Source organism: Cydia amplana, chromosome 18, assembly GCF_948474715.1.
Source record: "Cydia amplana chromosome 18, ilCydAmpl1.1, whole genome shotgun sequence".
In the NCBI taxonomy this organism is placed as follows: domain Eukaryota; kingdom Metazoa; phylum Arthropoda; class Insecta; order Lepidoptera; family Tortricidae; genus Cydia; species Cydia amplana.
Genome location: NC_086086.1, coordinates 11132528 through 11156018, shown reverse-complemented (window position 1 = coordinate 11156018; position 23491 = coordinate 11132528). Strand labels below are relative to the sequence as shown.

Below are 23491 nucleotides of genomic sequence, written 5' to 3'. Positions count from 1 at the left end.
TAGAATATACGTTTGCAAATCCATAGGCTTAAATGCATGGTGTACGGCTCTTTGAAAGTTGTCCCGTTCTATAGTCTTATGTACCTAATTTTATTGCAGATTGTGTTTGTACCATACGAGCAATATTGTGATGTGCGTTTATGTTGTTCCAGGAAGGCGACGTGCACCGGGGGCGCGCAGGATGCGGTTCGCGCCGCGCGGTCCTCCGCCCTTCACAATACCGCCTTACCGCCCGCTACGTAGAAGACCTAGATTACCCTCAAGTGTCCTTTCATAATATAACGTGTAACTTTTTGTACGCCGCTTTTATACCGACCTTTAAGTATAAGTACGCACAAAGTGTTAAGTGTGTAGAGTGAGCGTGTGTAAGTGTGGATGGTGCGGCCGACATGGGAAAGTCCTCGGCGAGAACACATGGCCAAGGTGAGTGACGTTCGGCCTCGGCACTTGTCCTCAAGGCTGACTCTAAGTCTATTTATTTTGCTTCAGTCATCTGCTTATTGTTGTAGTAATTAGCGATTTAGATTGTAGAAAGGAAAAGACGTACGTACTACATACTTTTTCATGGAGTAAAAATTGTGCGGCCTTGGGCAAAGATTTTTAAGTAAATACTTACCAGCCAGCTTTCAATAAAAAGTGACAGCCAAAGTGGCCAAATTTATCGCAGCATATGTTTTCTTTCGTAGTAAGGGTGTGTTGCGATATATTGGCTGTCTATTTAATGAAGGGCTGTACATAAGAACTAACGCCGCCGTTATTCATAAACGACTCACCAGACAATCTCAAACAGTTATTGCAGTCCTTATCTGTCTCTTTTGACATACCTAAGTGTTTGTTAGATTAGAATGGGATGAAATAAAACATACATTAAACCAGCGGTTCTCAATCTTTTCTTTGACGGAACCCTTTTGGAAAGCGAAATACTTGATGGAACCCTAAAATAAAACAATAGTTTTTAGAAGTGTATTTTTTTATTAATAAGCATAATAATTATGCTTATTTTATTATTCTAAATTATTCTAAATTCTGGCGGAACCCCTGCAGGGGTGTCTCGGAACCCTAGGGTTCCGCGGAACACACTTTGAGAATGGCTGCAACGCAACAAACGCTTGTTAAGTTTTATGAATAAGGATTAATCTTATACATATATCAAAACTATTAGCTTAGAACCCTTGCATACATTTTTGTATGCAGGAGTGCTTATAATAGTGTATCTGATTGTACACATGCCATGATTGCGGTAAGCTTGACTAAAGTACTGTTGTAGACATATTATTATGCTCATTTGAATTTGTATTTGTGTTCTTGAACTTTCGGCTTGGACGATAGGTTTGCTTTAATGACACTTGTTCAATGTAACTTCCAGCTTAGATCCAAATTTTGCGTGTAGTGTATAATTCAGAGGGTTACGTAACGACTAGCCTAACGACTTAACTTGGCTAGTATTTGAGAAAACGCTTAGCTCTAATATCCAACATTTAACGCGTAAGAACGAATTATATATTCTATGTTCTAGTGCCTAATGATTAATTCACTGTCCATTAAAGTATACGTTACTATATACGTATACACCTAGAATAAATGCAGGCTTAATAATTAAAATTGCCGTTGATAGTAACTAGGTACCTACTTATTAAAAATCAATAAATACACTGCATCATGTCAAAGTAATGAACAAAAGAATAATATGCATAAAGGTTTGTTTCAGTTGCCCCCGTGGTCATAGAGTAAAATTTCTTGCGTTTGAAAATACCAAAATACCATTACTGTTTTGATTTCTCCGTAGGTAATAGTTGGTCGCATTTTTATCGTTTATCACCATGCCTGTCACGTTCTAACAAGTATATAAGTGCGAAAGTGACGGGCAAGGTGATAGTCGATAAAAATGGATCCGTGCTGAGCCCGCAGGGCTGGCTCAAACGTAAAGTGAATGATACATTTATGATCCTTTTATTTGTTTAGGTTTTAGAACTTTTTGATAGATTGCCAATTTGAAGTCTTACTTAAATTGGTAAGTAATAATTAAAGTTACGTACCTACGATACAGATTAATGATAGAGACTATTAGGCAATAATGGGGTTACAGTAAATTTTATTCCAGAATTTCTAAATACCTTTTAGTCTCCATCTTCAGACCAGCTTACTCAATTGTTTTTAACTTATGCTATGCTCCCAAAATAAATTGTAACAGGTCAATGGTCAAGGATCTTCATAATGAAATGTATCCTTGACGTGTTTCGGCTCTATAAACTACACTAAATACTAATTCTATTAGTATTATATAAATGTTAACTGTTATAATTTTTTTTTGTTAAGATTATATGAAAAAAATGGTTATAGCCCATCACACACATTAACTCGCCGTTTACCGCAAATTACCAATGAATACAAAACTTTACAACAGGTTGCTTCCGCTACGTTTTCCGCAGGAAAGTTTAATTTAGTGGCAGATATAAATGTTAAATAAAGTTCAATAATCGAAATTTTTATTTAGATGGCACATTTCTTTACTTAATGACTTAACATTTTGACTAACCAAAATTATTCCATTACTTACACTCATTACACACATTCGTATTGAGCTCGTTGTGTTATTGACATTGTAAGCTTTTCACGGACAATGAAGTGAGGAAACGAACGTAAAAATCGAATAAAACTCTATGAGTTTACTAGGTTACGACTTCAATCCCATTTGAGTACATACGTAGTAACATATACATATAAAATATAACATTTGAGATTTTGAGCTTCATAAGTGCCGTGTAAATTTTTAAAGCGTTCACGACTGTAAATGTAAATAAATATAACGCGCGATAATCTTGTGTGCTGAAGCCATCAAACATCCACTATACGCACGTTGCTTGTTGTGTAGCCGGAAAAATCTCGGGTTTTCCAACGGCAATGCAGAAAAACGTAGAGTTTTCTCGATTAGTAGCGGCCAACACCGAGATGAGAGGGCAACACAGGTCTCCGATGCGCGCGCCGGTCGGGCGGCGCTAGTGCGTGCTGCGAGTCTCGGCCCTGCGGCTCGGCGGAGCGCGCGTGCGGTCGCTGCTAGTGCTCGGTGGTACGGTGCACCGGCGTGGCCGGGCGAGACGGGCGGCATGGGGCGGCGGTAGCGGCGCGGATGTGCGCGCGCTCGGAGGCGGTGGAGCTGGAGGTGCTGGGCGCGGAGGGCGAGCCGCGCCCGCCGCGCCCGCTGCGCCTCTCCCTGCTCGAGCTGCTGGGCAAGCTGGTGCGACGCGAGCCCGCGCCGCCGCACCGCCGCAACCGGCACAACCATCGCTTCCGCACCTTCGTCTCCTGCGGTTCGTCTATTGATTCCTAACCCTATTCACACTTATGTAGCGATAGGTAATAGTTATTACACGACCTTTGTGCGTGTCATGAGTTTTCAGACTGAAATGTTGAATTATTTTGAACGTCCGAATTGTTGATACTTCACAATGCGTGGAAATATAAAGGGAGTGGATGCTGGCACAGATTTGCCAAGGTTAGCGTCGCGCCCCCGCACGGTCAACGGCCGAGCGTTTCGGTGCGCACAGTATTAACCGCCGTCGCTGTTTGTTATCGATTCACCGCCGACGTTCTTCTTAGCGATATTGTTTCACTTACTACTACAGTTTAGGCATAATGTTCAAGTAATCTGTTTAACAATTCTATTAAGTGGCTTTCGAGTTTGTGCAAGTTACCATAATCCTGTTATATTTCCTGTTATTACTTTACTTTTTAACTCATGGGTAACTGAGACCAGCAGGTCTATGATGGTTGCGTTTATCACGTGATAAGTACGCACAATATCTTAAATATATGTAAATACAAAAGGTTCACAATAAAGTTCACTATTTAACAAACCCGACAGTTGGCAGGAAAATACCGGCATTGTACCCTTTTCGTGACTTTTACGATAGTAAAGATCTAATCTGTTCTTTTGTTACACGTTGTCGTTGTAACAATGAAATACATTTTCCAATGCTACACCTCCACGCATAAATGATGTCGTTGAGCAAGTTTACACAACATATCTCTTTACAAAATAATAATCGCCATTTAACGCGAATGAAACTTATAAAACGCCGCGAAATACGTAAAGGTTTATAAACGGAAAATGTTTTTCATTGTTTCCAACGACGAAACAAGAATATGCACGTTACAATGTTAACAACGTGGAACAAATGAACAGAATACTTCTCCCTTTAGCAAATAGGTCAACGCGTAGGTTGATCGAGCCGCGGTTGCTATAACAAAACTCACAGCGGCGGAAATCAAACCACTGAAAGCTTATTTCATGCACATTTATACACTAATAGCATAAGGTGACATTCAAAGGTGACTCTTTGTTATGTTAGCCATTAACGCCTAAGCCGCGAAATCCAATGCCAAATACCATTCAAAGTACAAAAAAATCTAATGTCATTTTAATTTTTAATAAGCTTAATTTAATAAATGTGGTATTTAGAATAATTTATTCGATTTTCATATCCCAGATACTATATAAAATGACAGTACGACTGCCCAATCGAACTCATTCTACAAGCCTGATGGATTGAGTTGGAACAGTTTAAATGAGTACGAGTAAATACGTTGAGGAACCCTATTATTCTTAGTTTGAGTAACAAATTCTTTAAAATGAATGAAAATAACTTCACTTAATCATTTTGAATCTTCTTACCTAAGACATTAAGGTCGATTATTTCTTTAAAAAAGTTTAATCTCAGACAATATCAACCATAAGCAACAAGTGGAGCGCTCAATCAGTGTTCATTCATCTCGTGTAGGCGGTTGCCCATCTTGCTCTGAAATAATACCTTGAATGTATTATTTAATGTCTTTCAAAGAAACAGGATAAATCAAATTTATTTTGTTTAGAACACGTTTAGAATTTTAAACCTACGCAAACACGTAAAACTTGAAAGTCTGCATTTATTTGCAAAAATAAGGAAATGTCATATCTTGGGTAGATTTAATCGAATTTTATTCGTTATTAAAAATGTCCGTATAGTATCCAAGCTAGTACCCACATCATGACTGATTTTCTCCCTTTTTGGATATCCCGTACGAATACGTGAATACGTTAAATCGATGTCCCGTACCGCCACTTGATTATATGACTGACTAGGCACAGTTCGTTAAGTTTCGAACGATTTACGTTTGTATCCTATCTACTTATGGGTCAAGTGATGTTAAATTAAACCTTTGATCCTGTATGAAGGGATTTTTACTTCAAAGAGAAAAAAACTCGGAACGTTTTTCGCATCTGTCAGTTTTTCTGTCTGAAAGAGATATTTCTGCCTATATTAAGCTGAACAATGCTGGTATCCAGAATTATAAGTAGGAAAAGAAAATTAACAAAAGTTGAAATTGAAAAAATTTAAAACTGCACTGCTCAATTTAAACTTCGCCTGACCAAAGCTGCACTGCAACTGTTTTTTTTTTTTCATTTACGATAGGCAAGGAACAGATGACTTTTTGCTATGGTTACTAGTTGCCGACGATCAAACAATTTGATGTACTCTGCTTTGGGTTTCTTTATTCGAGTTGAAGGACAGCATCGTGCGGAAACTAGTAGCCTAGTTTCCCCTCTGGGCCTGAACGTCTGATGGCAGTTGTATTCGTAAAACCTAATGCCTGTACTAATTCTTAGGATTAAGTTATAAAGAGGGACCTGGACTCCTTTAGTATGCAACCGGGAAAGCGTTAGGAGGAATCTAATTATTCTTTCGTCTAGACAGTTTTCCGTGGACCCTACAAATACAATTTTGCTGCTTTCATCTAATCCGGTCACGCATTACAAATGAAATTTCGCAGTCGTGTCTGGAAGATACGCAGCTGTAGTTTATCGGGCGTACTGCTAACGCGCGAAGTGCCCATGAAAACATGATTAGTCGTAAACCGGGAGAAAGATCGATCGGCGTCTGCTTGGCGCCCGCCCCGAGCGACGCGTCTAACACTTCAGCGAGGGCGCTATAGCAACAAACCGCCGCCACGCCCCGCGGGCCCGTCATAACAACGGCTCCATAAAATGCACTCAATCGATTTCTTGTACAAACATGCAGACGTACTCGTAAAAGTATTCCGAGATTTTAACTACTTTTTCCTTCTCGGGAATCTCGATGTATTGTACCAGCCAGGCGTTAAGTTTTCTTGCCAAGAATTTTGCCCATTTGTCTTGAATACGATAAAGTGCAATTTGTTTCTTTTAAAGTTATAACTAATGAAATACCTACTGAAGATTTATGTAATTAAATATGTACTTGTTCTTTTTTGCTACTATTGCTTAATAAATACTTGGGTTAATGATAACGAATCAAGTAAAAGTTGTTCTTAGTAATTTAAAACTTAAAATCCATCACAAAATCGCGCACGCGATGAGTGTCATCTGTAGTGACAGGGTTTTTCTTTGTTAGTCACTCACGATACTTTTTTATTTGATAACCCTATGTATTCTTAGAGATTTTTTATCTCTTTGTGTGTATTAGCAAGGCGAGTCATGTTTAAAAAGTCTAAAACAAAAGAAAGCCTTAAGAGCACGGCTAATTACTCGAGCTGCCCTGCCCGTCTATCCCGTTCCTTACCGAGTTGAATACTCATTCGACCAGTGTAACTGCGACCTTAAGATCCGCAACAACTATTCATAATCAGAGGCCAGTTCTTTACTTATTTGGCTAGCTGAGCGTTCGCTAAGTAAACTGAAATAACTCTCCTGTTCGTGACATAGCCTGTATTATGTCCGTTCTTTAGAAAGCTTTGAGCTTAAGCTTCCATTAATAACTTCCTGATCTTTATGAAGATGAATAAGGACACGTACATTTAATAGTATTCGAAGGCAGCTCACGATGTAACTGCACCGGCCTATGTATAGGGAACGCTGTTACTTAAATATTATCACATGCATGACACGTGATGAACTATTGCATGAACTATTTAAAAATCCTCACTAACTAATATTTATTACTTATCTTGAAACTTCCTAGTTAATGCACCTCATACCTCATTAGATTTTGATTTTCACTATCATCAGAAGAATTACAGCCATATTCGAACTTTAAGATACGTCAAATATTAGATATTGAAACGATATGGAAAATATGTAAATTAAATAACCAATTAAGGTGGAAAACCCGCAAAAAAACCCAGAAAGATGCCGGATTTAATTGCGTTTATAGCTCACAAGATAATGAACTATTAAATAACCAAACAAGATAAGTAAAGGACTATTGACTGTTTGTTTATAAAATGATTACACATGTACCTTTTTAATAAGTACATGTATGAGCATTTATTTGGTAATCGTATTAATTAAACTAAAACCATTCAACATGCACAAGTGCAATGCATAAGAGAGTCACTCGGCGGTGCAACCAATTTAAGTAGTTAAATATGTACTAACATCCCATGTCCCAATTTAAAGACACTGAACAGTCTTTAAATTTAAATACTTATATCAAGTTAAAAAATAATAACTAAATATTGCTAATAGAAGGAAGCTCAATGAAACACATTCTCATGGTTATACATAGTAAAAATAAAAAGTTTTGCTATCGACTTGTTGAAACTACTTTAATTTGATCTCTACACAAAAGACATACTGATATTTTACATTTTAATGATATTCCGTGAACGTGTAAAACTTTTAATGAATGTGATCATGATCAATAACAACCACTTGAAAATATTTGTAGACCGGATCAATATTACTGATTTAATCACCCTCATTGTTTGTATTTACAATTTTTAGGATTCCGTACTGTTCTTCCGTAGTCAAAAATAAATCCTTATAGTTTCGCCACGCAGGTCAATTGAAACTTACATTTTATACTTCAACATAATGTCATTTTGATATAAATTGCTCGTACACGTCTCGCTTGCTTCAATATATGTATAAAAGAAGTACGAGCGAAATATACGCGCGTATGAGACGTTTAAATTGGCCTCATGTTTGTCTGTTTGTCCGTATAAATCTTAGTGCAATATCTCAGGTACTAGCTTAACTAGCTTTACATTGACATGGGTACACCTGTACAATAATTTTCCTTCCTGACCCTGCGCGAACCCCTTGTAGAGATCGCGAGCCACTGCGCCAGTAATATGCTTGAAACAATATGTCGATTCGTATGTCCGTTTGTGAAAAATTCATTAAAATACGACGCATTTCTATTCCGCGGTTACATAAGACACCATAGATAGAAAAGAACACATAACAAAATGCAAGTTAAAGTGAGCTGATGGGGAAGCCCAATAAGTAAGTACATTAGTCTTGCTGCAGCGCGCTAGTTAGGTGTCAAACACCTTGGCGCATTGTATGTGGGCAAATGTACCTTTTATTTTATACCCATTTACTAGGCTTTGGCTACCACTTCCCTGAGAGTTCAACCATTATAAGATCCTGATGCTGGGGTGATTAAAAATGTACGAGTATCTATATACTTACATGTATTTGTCTACGTTGATCTTTTTAAATATCCCGTAAATTATCAAATTTTGATATAATAAGTTGCCCGTTTTCCGTTCTACAATGAAGCACACCAAAATATATGACACTTGCTCTGAGATTCCTGTCAGATTTTTTATAATAATTTTAAAAACTGTTGTTGTAGTTATAATTTAGCATTGTAAATGTATGAACTCTCAGTTATTAGATATCATATTTGTATAGGTCAAAATTTTACGTAGTATCTCTGGTGTAGGTATTGTAGAAGTTAAGCATCTATTACATATACTATACAGGCTGTTGCCCGTAACACGAGCAAATAATTAAAACATATAAAAAGCGGTGGTGGCCGAGTGGATATGACGTCCGACTTTCAATCCGGAGGTCGCGGTTCCGGAGGTTCCGGTTCAAATCCTGGCTCGTACCAATGAGTTTTCGGAACTTATGTACGAAATATCATTTCGGTAAAGGAAAACATCGTGAGGAAACCTGCGTACATCTGCGAAGAAATTCAAAGGTGTATGTGAAGTGAAGTGTGAAGCCCTCTCGCGCATGAGAGGAGGCCTGTGCCCAGCAGTGGGGCGTATATAGGCTCAAATTATTATTATTATATGAATTCTTTAGACTTCCTCTTTTTCATACAAAATAAATATTGCCTTCAATGTACGCTGACATCAGTGTGTTTGACGTTGCTTGTCACGCTTTAAACATAACAAAATTTGCAGTACATTGAGTCTTAGAATAAACTTTAAAGTGTTATAAAAATCAAAACAAGTTATTTTTAATTAAAAGTTGCTGAACAAATGTTGGTCAAATTGAGGAGTACAGCCTACAGTTTAATTTATTGCTCCTGTTACAGGAAACACCTGTATACATATGAATCTTAACTGTGTACAACTTACATACATTATGGCCCTTCTTAATTTTAGCTACACCGATCTTTAATAGTATTAATGAATTTGATAAATATCTAACAATGTGTCTGTTTTCTTGTTTCAGAGAATGAACGGAGAATCAAAGCTAACAATAGGGAGTACAATGCCCAGTTCCGTTACGCTGTAAGTCTATTTATATTATATCACACACAAAATGCAGCCCTACATTCTTTCAAGGCACTGCCGGCTCCTTTGTTTCATTCGCTTTTAGTAAATCAGATTGTCACTTTACAGACGAAATGTTATTAGGTAAATCACCGAGGTGCAGTCTTTGATGTAAAGTCAACAAAAAGATACAATTGTAAATGACTGCATTCGAAAAAGGCTATAACTAGTAATGAATAGAACTATAAATAAAGCTGAAGTGATTGTTTCTTTACATCAGACCGTTGTTGCATAGCTTGAGGACGAAAGTTGCTTAGCAACATGACGAGATCAATTCATTGATTGATCCGGAAGTATCTCGGTAAAGCCTTAATTTTGTTGTAATTTATCATTTATAGTTTTTATCATTTCCATTGCTTCCTAATTTAATGTTAAATAAATAAAACATTACATATCCCATATTATTAGATACTTACCTACTTTATTTTAGGAAGATATGAGAAACACTGCTAAAATTATGCAACTTCCTGTTTCAAGTAAAAAAAAAACTCGAGCACATTGTACTTGTATTATGTTTTTGACCCAACTTTGAACTGAACAGAAACCTACAATAAGAAAAAAGTTGTGCTCTGTACAGTGTACATTCTAACTACTCTAAGTCCACGAAAATTACCCTCCCCTTTTTCTTAGAAATAAAAAATAATATGCACACTTGAATGCAAATTTGCTCATTTGACACCAAACAACCAACACATATCCTTAGTCGTTACCATGTCGTTACACATACTAATGCGCATTACTTACACTTTAATGTTTTAGCTACTACTAATCAAAATATTGAATTTGTATTCTTTTACACAGTGTTTTATATGGCACAGGAAGGTGTTACATATATAACAAAATACATCAATTTAAATAGGTTTATTACAATAGAACAATGAGTGAGCCGATATGGCTGTCGCGTGCCAAAGCAACATTTCTTGAAAGTATTTCTAAATTGACTGTACACCGCTTTGTTCCAGAACAACTACATCAAAACATCGAAGTATTCGATCATAACGTTCCTGCCGCTGAATTTGCTGGAGCAGTTTCAGCGGCTAGCCAACTTCTACTTCCTGTGCCTGCTGGTGCTGCAGCTGATCCCCGCGATCTCGTCGCTCACGCCCATCACCACCGCCATCCCGCTCATCGGCGTGCTCGCGCTCACCGCCGTCAAGGACGCCTACGACGACTTCGTAAGTTGATCCTACTTGTTGCTCCAGCGGCTAGCCGACTACTTCCTGTGCCTGCTGGTGCTGCAGCTGATCCCCGCGATCTCGTCGCTCACGCCCATCACCACCGCCATCCCGCTCATCGGCGTGCTCGCGCTCACCGCCGTCAAGGACGCCTACGACGACTTCGTAAGTTGATCCTACTTGTTGCTCCAGCGGCTAGCCGACTACTTCCTGTGCCTGCTGGTGCTGCAGCTGATCCCCGCGATCTCGTCGCTCACGCCCATCACCACCGCCATCCCGCTCATCGGCGTGCTTGCGCTCACCGCCGTCAAGGACGCCTACGACGACTTCGTAAGTTGATCCTACTTGTTGCTCCAGCGGCTAGCCGACTACTTCCTGTGCCTGCTGGTGCTGCAGCTGATCCCCGCGATCTCGTCGCTCACGCCCATCACCACCGCCATCCCGCTCATCGACGTGCTAGCGCTCACCGCCGTCAAGGACGCCTACGACGACTTCGTAAGTTGATCCGGCGTGCTGTACGCGTAACTTTAACGAATACGTACGTATGTACGAGGGGCGTTCAAAATATTCTCGGTATTGATATCTTACGACCTCTTCTAAAATTTCTTTCGTTACTGGCCGCTAAGGTTTATTCATTGACATTAAAAAAAAGTATAATTCGAAACGAGATGGTCTTTTGTTTTTCTGCAATTGCTGAACAAACATGAACATCATGTGCGAATTGACAATGTTAACTAAATTAGAACATCGATGCGTGATAAAATTCTTGACAAAACAGGGTAAAAATCAAAAAACCATAAAAGAGGAAATGGATTGTGTTTACCGTGAGTCTGCTCCTTCTTTATCTACCATTCAAAAGTGGTCAAGCGAGTTTAAACGCGGAAGGGAGAGTATTGAAGATGACCCTAGACCTGGCCGGCCTGTAGTAGCTACTTCACAAGAAAATATTGATAAAGTGGAAAAACTTATATTGGAAGATGGTCGAGTGAAGGTAAAATCTATAGCACAAGTAACCAATCTCTCTATTGGTACCGTACATGATATTATACATGACCATCTTAATATGTCAAAAGTAAGTGCAAGATGGGTTCCGCGAATGCTGACTCGGCTTCAAAAAGACATGCGTGTAGCTTGTTGTTCCGATTTTATTGACCTGTGCGGTGAAAATCCTGATGAGGTGCTGCAAAGAATAGTTACTGGAGATGAAACCTGGGTTCATCATTATGACCCAGAGAGTAAACAAGAGTCCATGCAGTGGCACATTAAGGGTTCAGCTCATCCCAAGAAGTTCAAGGTCATCCCTTCAGCTGGCAAGGTCATGGCCACGATATTTTGGGATTGTGAAGGAGTATTACTAATCGATTATAAAGAAAAAGGTGTAAATATCACAGGACAGTACTACGCTAACATTCTACGTCAATTAAAGGATGTAATTAAAGAAAAGAGGCGAGGAAAGTTAACCAAAGGTATTCTGCTTCTGCATGACAACGCCCCCGTCCATACTGCTCATATTGCCAAGGCAGCTATTGTTGAATGTGGGTTTAAAACTGTTACTCACCCACCGTATAGTCCGGACTTAGCCCTCAGCGACTTCTTTTTGCTCCCGAATCTTAAAAAGGATCTGCGTGGAAATAAATTTTCTGACGATGAAGCATTGAAGGCGGCAGTGGAGGAGCATTTTTACACGAAAGATAAAAAATATTTTTACGAGGGATTAAAAAAAATAATTGATCGATCTTTTAAGTGTATGAACATAGGGGGGGAGTATATTGAAAAATAAAAATATCAAACTTTTCGTACTTGTTTGTTTTCATTCTCATACCGAGAATATTTTGAACACCCCTCGTAGTTAACTTCTTTACTCCCTGTGTCTGGTCCTGCGAAGAGAGATTGAGTGCAATCCAATTAAAATTGGAAATACAATAACAATTTTTAATGGTGCGTTGTAACAACACATACAACAATATTGAAAGCGTCAGAAACACGCACATATCAAATATCGATAGATATTTCCGTTTTATTGCTTTAGTTGGCATTTGGCATACAAGTAGGTACTTTGCATTGATTGTAAATTCACACTACTAAAATAAACAAAAGCGTCTGGAAATGCACAAATTTAAGTGGTTATGATCTTTGGTGAAGGAAATAAACGCGTTCCACGACTTTAAACCATGTCTCTCGTGTTCAACTAAATATATATATTATATTTAGTTTAATGGTGATAGGGCCTACCCTAGCCCTAGCTTCACTATACCTATATAACCGCACGGCAGAGAGTATATTTAATATTAAACGATTATTCTAGAACAGGGTTCGGCGAATCGTCAGTTTTGGGAATGTCAAATAACCGCAACAGTTGACTGGTATAAGTGTAAATTATGTGGGGTGTCTTTTAGAGCCGCAATTTTATTAAAGGTCGAAATTAGCCGCGTATGGCTACTGAGCCGCGGTTTGACGATCTCTGTTCTAGAAAAACTATTATCAACATCATATAGTTATAGAACATTGATAGTCTGTCTAAAAATGTAGCAAAACTCTGCCATGCTCCCCGGAGCCGATCTTGCAGACCGCCATCGCAGCCTCCTTGCGGCTAATTGGAGTGCCCTCATAACCTTAGTGGTCGTAGTCAAAGCCTACTTTCGAAGGGTCTCCACCTAATTCGACACATATCGACATATATACACACTGATACTATGGACTATTATATTGTAATAGCAGGCTAGGTTTGCTTTAAAAGTAGAAACAGAAAGATCGAGAGGGCGATTAGAACAGTAGAATCTTGTTATGAAACGGTTGTTTTGCTGGTGGAAGAAATCTGCTGACAGCTGAAATATTATATTTATAACCGTTTCATAATAATGACGTTTCATAAGTACAAATAGAAATCCGGAAATATTTCGGCCTTTAGGTATGTAAATAGGTATTGATAATTTTAAAACTTCAAATTCAAATACGCTATATTAATGAAATGTAAGTATTATTCTGCTTATATTTTTCGTAAAACATTTTCTTTAGTTTTATGTGTTTAAACGGTTTTTATTTTTAATGATTTATCTTAATCATGTTATATTTATATTGCAGTTGTTCATGTAATAATTAGTAGTGATTAGACTTGGACGAGTAGGTAAATCGTTTAAAGGGGCCCACTGATTAACAGTCCGAGGACGATATCGGCCTGTCACTTAAACGCAAAAGGTGACAGTTCCGAACAACTGACAGGCCGATATATGCGATATCGTCCGGCGGACTGGTAATCAGTGAGCCCCTTTAATATTAATTTTAATAATAAAACTTTCGTGAGACAAAGACATATTAAATATATTTAAAACGGGTCACTCACGTATTTTAAGTCGAAAAACGCTCGACATTTTTCACTTCGTACCGAGAAGTGTCATCAGGAGCTTGCGTTTACGGTGACGGACCGGCGCAGACTTCGGGCCGCCCCTTTAATACCTTCATTTGGCCCTAAATTAAATTCGCTACCTCTAAGATGGAGTATACAAAACTTATATGACTCGTGTTCAGCAAATATTGGCGCTCCCTTACTATATGCTAATTTAATCAAAAAGCGTTGCCGGTCAACATTTTGCGACCACGCTTAAAACCTACTCATTCAATTATAAATACAAATATTAACATAATTTGTATAAAATAGCAGGTAAAAAGCTCGTAGATGTAGGTAGGTCTGTGGGTGATAGGTACTCGTAAAGTGTGATGTGTGTAATATACATTACAATTACCTATAAAACCACTTGATTAAAGATAGACTGATCGAAATGTAGATATATACTCTTAAAGCGAGTTTGCGTCACTTACGTAATAAGTATGATCATTATCGCAGAATGGAATGATCCACTTCATTATAAGCTGCAGTTATCATTCCGTGATTCATGCACAGTCAATCGACTGTTGCAATGTGCGCTGGAAACTACCTACTGCATGAAGAGAACTCCATTGTATTGCATAGTTACCAAGGACGACGCGTTATCCTTAGGCGGGCTTCACTTGGCACACAATTTATATTAAACTTCTCTTAAATTTTTAACACCAAAGGAAAACAGTAACATAAAACCTTAAGTCTACCTTATCGTCGCGATATTTGGAAAAAAATCGAAAAACATACACTTGGTCAACCGTCAACCAGATCTTGACAGTAGAAAAAGGCGGCAAATTTGAAAAATGTAGGCGCGAAGGGATATTATCGTCCCATAGAAAATTTGAATTTCGCGCCCTTTTTAGAGTTCCGTAGCCAAATGGCAAAAAACGGAACCCTTATAGATTCGTCATGTCTGTCCGTCTGTCCGTCTGTCCGTCTGTCTGTCCGTCCGTATGTCACAGCCACTTTTCTCCGAAACTATAAGAACTATACTGTTGAAACTTGGTAAGTAGATGTATTCTGTGAACCGCATTAAGATTTTCACACAAAAATAGAAAAATAACAATAAATATTTGGGGTTCCCCATACTTCGAACTGAAACTCAAATTTTTTTTTTTTCATCAAACCCATACGTATGGGGTATCTATGGATAGGTCTTCAAAAATGATATTGAGGTTTCTAATATCATTTTTTTCTAAACTGAATAGTTTGCGCGAGAGACACTTCCAAAGTGGTAAAATGTGTGCCCCCCCCTGTAACTTCTAAAATAAGAGAATGATAAAACTAAAAAAAATATATGATGTACATTACCATGTAAACTTCCACCAAAAATTGGTTTGATCGAGATCTAGTAAGTAGTTTTTTTTTATACGTCATAAATCGCCTAAATACGGAACCCTTCATGGGCGAGTCCGACTCGCACTTGGCCGCTTTTTACTGACAAGATTTGGTTGACCAGCTATATGTACTTACAATATGCGTCAGCTCAAAAACTCAGCCTCACTGTGCAGAGGGGGAACGCGGCCAGCGTCCTGGGAACAATGCCTCAGGCAAATATAGGGCTAGATTTATGATTTATTTATTTTGTTATTTAATCTCTGTTTTATTAATAAATGTAATAAATGCGTCATGGTCAATCTTTTTATAGTATTTCATGCAAATAAATACCACTAACAGAAACGAAATATGTAGGTACCTACTTAAATTAGATTTTAAAATACTTTATACAATCAACATGGCTTGAAGCTACGAGGGGCGTTCAAAATATTCTCGGTATTGATATCTTACGACCTCTTCTAAAATTTCTTTCGTTACTGGCCGCTAAGGTTTATTCATTGACATTAAAAAAAAGTATAATTCGAACCGAGATAGTCTTTTGTTTTTCTGCAATTGCTGAACAAACATGAACATCCTGTGCGAATTGACAATGTTAACTAAATTAGAACATCGATGCGTGATAAAATTCTTGACAAAACAGGGTAAAAATCAAAAAACCATAAAAGAGGAAATGGATTGTGTTTACCGTGAGTCTGCTCCTTCTTTATCTACCATTCAAAAGTGGTCAAGCGAGTTTAAACGCGGAAGGGAGAGTATTGAAGATGACCCTAGACCTGGCCGGCCTGTAGTAGCTACTGCACAAGAAAATATTGATAAAGTGGAAAAACTTATATTGGAAGATGGTCGAGTGAAGGTAAAATCTATAGCACAAGTAACCAATCTCTCTATTGGTACCGTACATGATATTATACATGACCATCTTAATATGTCAAAAGTAAGTGCAAGATGGGTTCCGCGAATGCTGACTCGGCTTCAAAAAGACATGCGTGTAGCTTGTTGTTCCGATTTTATTGACCTGTGCGGTGAAAATCCTGATGAGGTGCTGCAAAGAATAGTTACTGGAGATGAAACCTGGGTTCATCATTATGACCCAGAGAGTAAACAAGAGTCCATGCAGTGGCACATTAAGGGTTCAGCTTATCCCAAGAAGTTGAAGGTCATCCCTTCAGCTGGCAAGGTCATGGCCACGATATTTTGGGATTGTGAAGGAGTATTACTAATCGATTATAAAGAAAAAGGTGTAAATATCACAGGACAGTACTACGCTAACATTCTACGTCAATTAAAGGATGTAATTAAAGAAAAGAGGCGAGGAAAGTTAACCAAAGGTATTCTGCTTCTGCATGACAACGCCCCCGTCCATACTGCTCATATTGCCAAGGCAGCTATTGTTGAACGTGGGTTTAAAACTGTTACTCACCCACCGTATAGTCCGGACTTAGCCCCCAGCGACTTCTTTTTGCTCCCCAATCTTAAAAAGGATCTGCGTGGAAATAAATTTTCTGACGATGAAGCATTGAAGGCGGCAGTGGAGGAGCATTTTTACACGAAAGATAAAAAATATTTTTACGAGGGATTAAAAAAAATAATTGATCGATCTTTTAAGTGTATGAACATAGGGGGGGAGTATATTGAAAAATAAAAATATCAAACTTTTCGTACTTGTTTGTTTTCATTCTCATACCGAGAATATTTTGAATACCCCTCGTAAGGCCACATGTTACATAACAAATCATTTGATATAAGCGTTGCTTCTATACCCTCTCATTGCTCAAGCAAGCCTCTTAAGTCCGTAGTGCTATATATCTGTCACTTTAATTCAGTCCAACCAACCATAAGGGGTCGTCCAGAAATCATGTGACCATATCTGGCCTATTTTTGACAAAAAATTACAGGTGATATCTTCTCTGACTAATTATAATAAAATCAACACACATGAATTTAAGTAGGTAAGTATCACTTACAAAAGTAGCAAATCAAAACAGGAAATAACCTCCAGATGGGCTCGCCTTCATTAATAGGTATGGTCTAAACTTGGCGTGCTTTATGTTTACGTGCAGGCCGCATGAGATTTGGTTCAACATCCTGCGCGTGACGTCACGCCATATTCACTAATTCAATATCAGTTAGTCATTCGCATTACATAGGTAGTCTCATGGACCTAGAATATTACGGACGGACTGTCACCTAAGACAAACTGTGACACTGCAATGGCGGACGGTTTGAATGTGTGCGTGTAGACGAGTGTTACCATGTAACACAAATTCTCCCCTAATGGTGAAACAATTATTTTTAATATCGTCCTAGTTTTTTTTTTTAATTTAAAATAAAAAATTAGGACAGTTTTACATTAGACCATAAAAAAGGTGTGTACGTATCTGATTTTATAGGTCTTGAAAATGTGCAATATCGCACAATTACTTTGTGCAAACATTATTTTCAATACCTAATGATATTTAGCATCGTAATGAAATCAGTTCGTCATGTTTTTTTATTTTTTCATTTAACTTGAAACATATCTGGTTTTCAACAAAAAAATTATAATACATAACAAACAAACGTTAAGTATCGCTCCTTAGTATCGGGAAATTACCATACCGACCTAGTTTGAAATGCACAATCAATAATTTAACCATTTACCTAAATGATCTCTTAATAAATAATGATTTAATAAGAAGGGTATCAATTACCCTACTTTCGGGAAATTACCCTATTCATGTTACTGGTCACACTCCTGTTTTGCAGTTTGATAATTTAAAAACAACAAATTATCGTGATTTTACGTACTGATTGATAAACTTAAGTATGAAAAGTTATTCCGTGACTTTTTTTCTTTCGATCGGTACAATTCTAGCAGGATTTAACTACGCATGCCGGCATATTTTATATTTTTCTTCGACATGTTTACTTCAATGACGTTTCGATTCGTCTGACGGCAAACTGGTGGATGTGGGCTGTCAATGTGTGTGTGTCACGCGTAAATACTTAGAAACTGGTGGATGTTGGAATCACAGCTGTGTTGTAAGCGAAACTCTGTCCGTAATATTATAGGTTCATGGGTAGTCTAACTAATATCGTATTAGTTTAGGGTGAGTCAGTCGTCAAACATCGTCAGTCAGTGAACCGTGAATATAAACATTAGCAATTTAACACGTCACTATTACATTTTGTTCCGGAAATTACAATACGATACTCTTTATTGCACACAAGGAGGCAATACAAAAGAAAACAGAAATACAAGCAGAGGTAAACAACAGGCGGTCCTATCGCTAAAAAGCGATCTCTTCCAGACAACCTTTGGGTAGCGGAAATTAATAAATTTACATATGTCAGTAGGTGTTACTTTATAACAATCTATCTATTACACAAAGTTCCTACCGCGAACATAGACATTCGAAGGTCGTCTATCTCTATCATGAGATTCATCTGTATAGATGCAAAAGCGGCGCGGTAGACCCCCAGACTATTACAAGCGGGGCCTTAAATTTATCTTAGTTCAAGTACATATGATCCGGTTAACGCATTTGGATATGAAAAATATGAAAATATCGGCCGCACTAGAATATAATAGAAGTTACATACATTATTGGCAGTTTGTAGTGTTTGATCCATAAATAAGAAAGACCTAGCGTTAATAAAAGCACCTACATATTACATGCCAAGGAAAGAAGACATGTTTGGATAATTTTCAACAATCACAACATCTCATCTTCATTATCATCTCAGTCTTGTGCTTTTATTTATGAAGTACTAGCGACCCGCCCCGGCTTCGCACGGGTTAACAAATTATACATAAACCTTCCTCTTGAATCACTCTATCTATTAAAAAAACCGCATCAAAATCCGTTGCGTAGTTTTAAAGATCTAAGCATACAGACAGACAGACAGACAGACAGCGGGAAACGACTTTGTTTTATACTATGTAGTGATGTACATAGATCATGGTTATAAATGCAGCATTATGTGGAAACCAAGTAAAGTACTCGATACAAAATCGATAGATATACGAGTATTTTATTATAAAGCCCGCACTATCTAGTTTACTTGTGTCCCCATTTGCTAAGTGCCTGTATACTTCAAACTGTCTTATACCTATACGTATGTCAATGTATTGTCACTGAAATTACCTACAATTAGCCTTAACAGTTCTGTTAGTTAGTGTGTACCGTACAATTCAAAAATCATTAGTACATAAGTTAGCCTTTCTTGAAGGCAGTTTTAACGTAGTTTACTTATTCCAGTGGTTACGTAAGTGGCTATGAGTTATCGAGCAGATGTCCGCAGACCGCGACCTTCATACCTGATTTAACCTTGTCCGAAATGGAGCTTCTGAGGTCAAAAGCTTGTCCCCGAATCGCTTGCCAATCGATACCTGTAAATATATCGAGTATCGTTTATTTGGACAACAGTTGTCCATTAACTCCTTATTGAATCGGCCTTGTGTTACTAGGACACAAAACCGATTCAATAAGGAGTTAATGTTACAAGGACATTTTAAGGATCCACGGAAAGAACATGTCTAGTCACACTAGTGACATTTTGAGTAATCGCGGTTTTAAAATTTGGAACAATGTGAAAACGTATGGTAATTCCGTGACCAGGTATTATTTAACTAAAACTAAAGTGCCAGTGCCGGCCCGTGCCCTTGACCAGGGTAGAGCGAAATCGGATTTTGGCGCCCTTCGTTGGAATTTTTAAGCGTATTTCCCCCCCCCCATCTCGCTACACTCGCGTCTTTTAAAACTTTTTTTTTCTCATTTGCCATTTTGGCGCCCCCCTTGCCACCCGGCGCCTAGAGCGGCCGCTCCACTCGCTCTACCCTAGATCCGGCCCAAGTGGTAGCAAAAGATATAACTAAGTAATAGTTCATTAAGAGCGCTTCATTTTGAGATAAAAATCTCATTTTCCGAAAGATGTGACTAGACATGTTCTTTCCGTGGACCCTTCATTTATTAATTTTGGAATAGCTGTTATAGTTTCTGCGAGCTATTTGCTTTTTTTTTTGTTCAATATAGTCGTTATTTCTCATTTAATTTACTCCAACCCTAGTACAATTGACGATGACCGGAATTCGCTTGGCCTGGTCAGTAAGGGAGAATAAAAGATACGTTGCCAGGCTTTCCGACTCTCGATGGACCTTAACAGTTACTACCTGGAAGGGACCCACAGGAAAACGCCGTAAAGGCAAACCAAATAGTCGCTGGGCGGATGACATTAAGAAAATAGCCGGTATCAACTGGAAATATATTGCATTAAATAGGGAAACTTGGAAGTCCTTGGACTCAGGCCTTCACCCGATGAGGGGTTCTGGTCCGTCACGAAAAAAAGAGACTAACTATATCAGTGTAAATACCTAAATAAAATGTAAGCTTTTTCGACATACCTAATCATAATTTTGACATAGAAACAATGCAATGTAATATTAAAAAGAACTAGCTAAGATTATAAAATTGATGTACCTTCTTACATTTTTTCCAATGACTAGAAATAAAGGCTTTTTTATTTTTATTTTTATTATTTTATTTATTTATAGAAAGCCTAAGAAGAGCCTTCAGTATATAACGTCCTATTTTGTTCACAGCAACGTCACCAAAACGATTCCCAGGTGAATCACCGGCGCGCGAAGACGCTGCGCAATGGCAAGCTCGTGGAAGAGAAGTGGGCGTCTGTTCAGGTCGGAGACGTCATCCGGCTGGAGAACGACCAGTTCGTGGCCGCCGACATCCTGCTGCTCAGCAGCTCGGAGCCCAATGGGCTCTGCTACATTGAGACTGCTGAGTTGGATGGGTAAGTGTTCATTTTAAATAGGCCTGTGTACCTAATCCTCTTAATTGCGCTTGTACCCACCTTAGTGTAAGGCCTGAGTCACAGTACAAGAACAGTAGTGAATCTTCATAGAAATGTGCCGCTGCTGGCTTGAATGTGTGCGTGCGCGCCGGGCGCCGTGTACGCACGCGCTGCCACGCACACATTCGCATAATATACGGGGGAATACGGTGGCGGCAGTGTGGGCCGTGCCGCGACTGTGATCGCGCGCATTCGAGTACGCTCGCATTTGCCTGCTCTTACCGGCCTTAATTTATACCTCATTTATGAATTGATAGAACATTTCATTATATTATATAAATAGAAACCTAGTGCTACTCATAATACGCAAGTAATATTTAACTAAAAATAAAAGTGACAACCCTAAGCGCCAACGCAAGAGTAGGTAAATAACTTGCCGAGCGGCCTTAGATTCACTACTGTTCTTAGTGTACTGTGCCTGAGTGGACGCTCGAGTTGGGCGTACAGCGGGGCGGGGCGTGCGGCGTGCATGTTAAACAAATGCAAACGTATAGGAGCGGCCTTAGTGCACGCTGCTCAAATCCCTTGGGAGCTCGACGCCACGCTGCACGCCCCGCCGCACGCTCCGCTTCGAGCGTCCACTCAGGCCTTACACATGAATAGTACCAAATTATGTATTAGCTACAGTTAACCGTAGTAACTCCTATGCTATCGCTTTTTTCAGCTAGTTACGTTTTATTACTGTAATTTGTATTTATTCTTAGTTCCGTATTGTCCATATCGTTGCGCTCAAACTTGACAATTCAAGCAAAAAATTAATACATAAAAACTTTTATGTAGGTGTGGCTTTTTTAGAAATAAACTCTGTGTTATCCCGCTCTCTATTAAGTAGAATATTATATTATTACAGTAACTTAATAAAGTTACGCAAAAAACTTCAAATTTCCCTGTATAGATAACCGTTCGTTGAACGTGTTAATTAACTTCTTTTTGCGTAGTTTTTTACGTCTTAATTAGCGTGCGCTGAACTTATGCGGGCAGCTTATGCTTATAACTTTAATGTACCTTCGGTAGAAAAACATACAACCAGTCGATATACTTATAATAATGCCAATAACTGGATAATTAGGAGCGCAACCGCTCTCGGGGAATCCCGTCTGTACAGCGATAAATAAAATATAGGTGTCTTATAGTTATGACACGTTAACGCCAACTTTGTGCACAAGTGATAAATCGCATACTTACACCAACAGTGTTCGCTCATTACCTACATGCAACGCTTCATTGGTAATTTGTACTACTGGTAGTGCGACAATCCTTTTTTTTCTCCCTCTGTTTGTATGTTGCAATTGTTGCATATTTCCCGCACATTTCATGTACAGTCAGCGCAACTACTTAGCATGATTAGCACCAAAACATTAATTGAGAACCGCAGACTGAAGATATTTTTAAATCGCATAGAACTGTAATGAGAAGGTAACTTGACTGTGACGTCATTGTGTAATGTTTCCATATAAATTCGATAGTGGCAAATCGTTTTGACAGTTCGAAAAAATATAGTATATTGACTAGTTAACTAGTCAAGTACCCTATTACTAGGTGTCTTACAAAAATATCAGACAAACATCTAACTACTCAAACGTGCCATATTATAAATTTTCTTACCAAATGACTAAATTAAACTCTACTTATACAGGTTATACGCGTTACTATTCAGCGCGATTATCCTTACTATTAGTACTATTAATACTTCATCTATATTATTTGTTATTTATTTTTCCTGTTTCAACGCTTCACTTACCAAGCAGCCATTGCGTGACCTCCGTCAATCCGCAATCTCGTATGCATACTTTGTGGCAGCTAGAGATTTTCCCTACTCGCGTAATATGCTTTCAGCTTGATTACTTGTATATTACCATGTGGCATTGTGGCAGGTATTAGCACTCTAAGCTATTACATATTTGCTATAAACAAAATAATTATTACGGTGTAGACATATATAGTTGAGGGTATTCCACCTGTCCAATTTCTTTGTCCAACGTGTATTTGAGTCTCACATTTTGCTTAGTGAGAGAGTGAGACGCAATTCACATTGGACCAAGAAATAGGACAGGTCAGGTGGAATACCAACCTGACGAATATATCGTGGAGCGGTTGTGACAGTTATGGCACCATTCGTTTAGTTCCTTAATTGGAAACATTAGCTTTTGACAACTTAGGTACTACTATAACGTTCTTCCATCATGCCAAACGTTGCATGGCATAAAAAAACATTGATTCTCAA

The 23491-nt window shown here is 38.4% G+C and overlaps 1 protein-coding gene across 1 annotated transcript in view; it reads left to right on the top strand.

The window, feature by feature from the left end:
• Positions 1 to 3020: 3020 nt before the first annotated feature.
• Positions 3021 to 23491, top strand: part of LOC134656450 (phospholipid-transporting ATPase ID) — a 49484-nt gene continuing 29013 nt past the window's right edge. The window contains 4 exon segments of the mRNA XM_063511983.1: positions 3021 to 3308; positions 9431 to 9489; positions 10494 to 10706; positions 21002 to 21207. Coding sequence (XP_063368053.1) covers positions 3128 to 3308; positions 9431 to 9489; positions 10494 to 10706; positions 21002 to 21207 — 659 coding nt within the window. The 5' untranslated portion in view covers positions 3021 to 3127.